Raw genomic sequence first — 4,556 nt, 5'->3', positions numbered from 1 at the left:
ACTACTCAAAAAGCATGTATTTTAATTGGAATAGAAAACGAGACTCTGCAAGAACTAATCCTTGTGTACCGCTGATGTTTGCATATTACTGAATTGCTGATTATTTTATAATGTGAAGATGCCCTTTACAATGATGTTTAGTTTTACCTGACTGTTAAAGAAAACGAACCATTCTGCTCTTCAGTAACTGACCAGCTAACCACCCAGACAAGATGTGAGATCTTAACATGAAATCATCAGAATCAGGCTTGTGATGGCTGAAGAATAGGCTCTCGCACGTGCGTGTGCAAAAGGACAGAACAGAAACTGAAGGCTTGTTGTTTTGGGTTGTTTGGGGTTTTTTTGTTGTGGGGTTCTTTTTTGTTTAGTTGAGGGGGTTTTGTTGTTTGGTTTTTTTTCTCCCACAGCTCATCTCAGAATGACTTCTAGTACTTATTTCTTTTTGTATTCTTTGGAGCACCAACTGCACATCTACCTGCAGAACCGCAACAGCAGAATGCAGTTTACGCATTCCGGGAGACCACGAATATGATGTCAAAAGTATGGTTTTAGTACTAACTGCTAAGATTTAATACTACCTGCAAATAGAGGAGCTATAGACGAAACGCTGGCCACTTGTCCCATCCACCTTGCCACTCCTCCCCCATCACGACTTGCCTTGACAAGCAAATACACATTAAAAGACATTGCCCGAACAAAATGCAGCACGAAGGTATTGTTTAAACATGTTTCAGAAATATACCGACAATCCTAGTCTAAACAAGTCCAAAGAGAGAGCGTGCAGTGAAAGCTTGCCATTGTACTGGAGTTGGACCAATTAAACAAAACTGAGTCAATTTAATAGTGCTTCTGTAGAGAGAAAATACTTCTTTAACCACATCATTTTCTTACCCTGTGTAGTTTAATTGGTACAGTTTGCTTCTTTTTCCAAAAGGCTTGGAACCAAGCGTTCTTGAAGTCAAATTTCTTTGAAATACCCCATGACCACTCAGAGCGACCATCCAACTTGCAACTACATTTTGCTCTTACCAGCTTAACCGCTCTGCCCTCCCGAGAGCAGGTAGAAAGTTTCAGATCTATAATACATTCATTTGCCTGTATTTAGTAACTGCTTCAAGTCAACTATTCAAACATCTAAATAAGCAACCTAAGGGTAGGTTCAACCTAGACACTTTCCTGTTACGCTGGTTAAGAGAAATATTTGTGCTCCCTCCAAGCTGGCAGAAGTCCTAGCGCACATACAGTTACATCAGCGAAAGAGCAGTCTTGCTGGTATAGCTTACTTCACTCAGCATCACCCGCACAATTAAAGTACATTTTGCCCGTACGAAAACCAAATTTATACTGGGCTTCTCAAAATATTCATGCCAACTTTTGCCAGATTAACAGCACTCATTGTGTTAAAGACTGTCAAGGTAATTAAAAAAAAAACCAAAACAAACACAATCCTGTTTAAAGGATCTGGATATTAACTGTAAGTTTTGTAAGTTGTAACTTTTTATTTGCAGGGCATCTGACTTCTACATGAGCAACGTGAATAAGTGAAAATAAATTATCACAAGACAAAACAAAGCTTAAAATAACATAGGACATAAATACCTACAGTTAACAAAGAAAACTAAGGGGAAATAGAGAACACAATTCCAAACAAAACAGCAGGGAGATTGTTCCCATGCCTCCCACTGCAATGCTGCCCTTTCCATTGAAGGTGTACACACATGGGGGGGGGGGGGAACGTTAAAAAAATGTAGTTAGGATTTTACTGTAATTTACAGAGAATTCTAACGGCTCGTCAGTTTTACGCAGCAGAAGAATTTGCTGATTTTTCATCACACAAATCTTGCCGAGCTACACTCTAAAGGACCTCACGACTTACGGTCATCTTTAAGACAAAGAAGGTTCAAATCCAACTGCAAGCCAGGCAATATCTTCCGGGGGGAGGGAGGGAGGAGGGAAAGAAAAAAAAAAAAAAAAAAAAAAAAAAAAAAGAGTAACTCAATTCTCCGGTTGTTTTAACCGGGGGACACAGGCCTACAGGGAGCACAACGTCCCCGAACAGCCAGACCAGCGCTCGGGCCGCCGAGCCGCATTTCTCACCGGGTCCTGCACCAATCCAGAAAGAAGATTATGGAAACAGAACAGGCACTAGAAAGAGCTGGGAGGAGGGAACGGAGCGGGGGGGGGGGGGGGACGGGCCAGGGAGGCAGAAAATCGCCTTCAAATGAATGAGCCGGCGGGGAGCGGGAGTCCCCGGCGGGAAGGCGGGCGGGCACCCACCGCCCTCCTCCTCCTCCTCCTCCCCGGGCCCCGCCGCGTCCACCCCGGTGTTTACATCCGAAACCCCCCGAACGCGACACCTCCCCGGCTGCTAAGAGGGGGGGATCCCCCCCCCCCCTTTATTGATTACACGGGGAAAAGCCCAGCTGCTGCTGCAATGCAACACACGCCGGTTAAGGCGGAGGGGAAGGGGGGGGGTGGAACTACCGTGAGAGAAAGAAAGGAACCGGGCGACCGGGGCTCACGCCGTGCCGGGGCGCACCGCCGCGGCCAGCCCCGGGGGGGGAGGCGCCGGAACGGGGTCGCCCGTCCCCCCCCAACACGTCCCCCGGGCCGGGCCCCGCCGCCGCCCCCCGAGCGCAACTTCACCGCCGCGGGGGACGGGGGACGGCGGGGCTGCCCCTCCCCCACCCGCCGTTAACAATGGGCCCCTCCCCCACCGCGGGGCTCCCCTCAGCCCGGCCCCCGCCGCCGGCCGAGCCCCCCCCCCCCTCCCATGGCGGACCGTTAGAGACGGGGAGACAACGGACCAAACCCCACACACACAACCGCCAGCCCGCCCGCTACCGGCCCCTCACCTCATGGTGCTGCCCGGGGTCGGGGAGCCGTTCCCCGCTTCCTCGCTCGCTCCCGTTCTCTTCCCCCCCCCCCGCCCCGCTCCGCTCCGCTCCTCGCCGCTCTCGCAGGGGCCGGGCGCGTCAAGGGAGAGCCAGACCCCCCCGGGCCGCCGGCGCCTCCCCGCCCGTCTCCGCCGCTCCCTCCGCCGCCGGGCCGGGCCAGACCACCGCGGGGAGCCGGGGGGTGGGAGGGGACGAGAGAGGTGGGGGAAAGGGGCGGGGAGGAGCGAACCAACGCGGGGGGAGCGCGGGGGAGGCCGGAGACACCGGCGGGGCTGAGGGAGCGGCGGCGGCGGCGGCGGGAGGAAGGGGCGGAGGCCGCGCCCACCGCCGCCCGTGTGGGTGAACGGGGCGGGCAGGGGGACGGGCGGACCGACCGCCCTCCCTCAGGTGAGGCGGCGGCGTCTCGGGAGACGCTCCTCAGCCCGCCTGCGGTCGCCTGCGGCAGCTCCTTCCTTGGCGGCCGTGGGCCATTGTCCGGCGGGGCCGGAGTAGGGCACGGTGGGGAGACCCCGCTCGAGCCGGGGCAAGCGGAGCCGCGGCCGCCCCCGTGCCGTGACCAGGCGCCCCGGGGCGGGCTGAGCTGGGCTTCTGGAGAGCCCCGTCCCGGCCGGCGGATCTCGGGGCTGGCCGAGGCCGTTGTGCCCCTTCCCCCGCCTGGCCCCTCCGCTCCCCGCGGCGGGGTCGGCCCGCCCCAGGCAGCGGAGCTCGGTGCAGCCGTGACACCGGAGCCCGCCCGCGCACCGAGCCCGGCGGGTGAATCACCGCGGGTTCGGGAGGTTCGTCCCATCGCCTGTGGAAGTGTGTGGCCTAAGACACGTTTTGAGGGATACGGGGGTGTTATTTCGGTGCTAAATGCAGATCTACGTGGTGGTTTTAGTGCTCCCAGCACACAGAACGCATAACTTTAACCCGGGTCCTTTCTGTCGAGCCCCGAAAACCCCATTCTCCTTCGTCTCTGTCAACAAAGTGATGAGCGAGTATCTTTGCAATTTCCAATGACGTTAAGGCATCTCAGTGCTTTTGCATCTCTGACTTCATTTTTCCCTATCAAATACCAGTGTTTTCTAGGGTTTCGTTATTAAAAATCTGTTGTACGTGAGAAATAAATGCATACATATCTTCTTTATAAATTTCTAGACTTCTAGACATAAAATATAAAGACTTGTGGGGAAAAAATACATCTTCTTATATTTCGGATCTAAGTTTCACACATTTGAGCTTTTTTTACCATGAATCTCAGTTACTTGACACTATGCATACAACCTCTTCCTTGACCAGTATGGTATCTGAGGCAGGGTCATCCACTGCCAATTAACAGTGTTGGGAACGCAGTTAAGACAGGAGCTAGTCAATGAAAAAAATGGTCAATCGTTAGAAAATACTAATTCAGGAAAAAGGACAGGCTCTGAAACTGAAGCTAATTAATAACAGTTTAGTAAGAAAATTAACATGTTTTTACTGGTATGGGGATGATGTCAATGAAAGTGTTGCAGTAGAGGTGAATCACAAAATCCAGATGAGTAATAAGAAGAAAAGCAGCATCAAGCTCTCAAAAATTAAGTGGGTACTTTTGACAACAATGTAAACACAGTCTGAAAAAGGGGACACAATTGAATCTGGTAAATAAATTTACCTTAATTGCTTCCAACACATACTGAA

The 4,556-nt window shown here is 52.4% G+C and overlaps 1 protein-coding gene across 6 annotated transcripts in view; it reads right to left on the bottom strand.

Moving 5' to 3' along the window:
• ENAH (ENAH actin regulator) overlaps positions 1-3,101 on the bottom strand; it is a 99,948-nt gene extending 96,847 nt beyond the window's left edge. For 3 of the 6 annotated variants that reach the window (XM_074579009.1, XM_074579014.1, XM_074579015.1), the window contains exon 1: positions 2,856-2,985. In XM_074579009.1, coding sequence (XP_074435110.1) covers positions 2,856-2,860 — 5 coding nt within the window. In that variant the 5' untranslated portion in view covers positions 2,861-2,985. Of the gene's footprint in view, positions 1-2,855 lie in introns of all 6 variants that reach the window. The other 3 variants (XM_074579011.1, XM_074579016.1, XM_074579017.1) reach the window with 3 other exon arrangements.
• Positions 3,102-4,556: the final 1,455 nt, after the last annotated feature.

Source organism: Larus michahellis, chromosome 3 (assembly GCF_964199755.1).
Source record: "Larus michahellis chromosome 3, bLarMic1.1, whole genome shotgun sequence".
Lineage (NCBI taxonomy): Eukaryota > Metazoa > Chordata > Aves > Charadriiformes > Laridae > Larus > Larus michahellis.
This window is presented reverse-complemented; position numbering and strand designations above follow the sequence as displayed.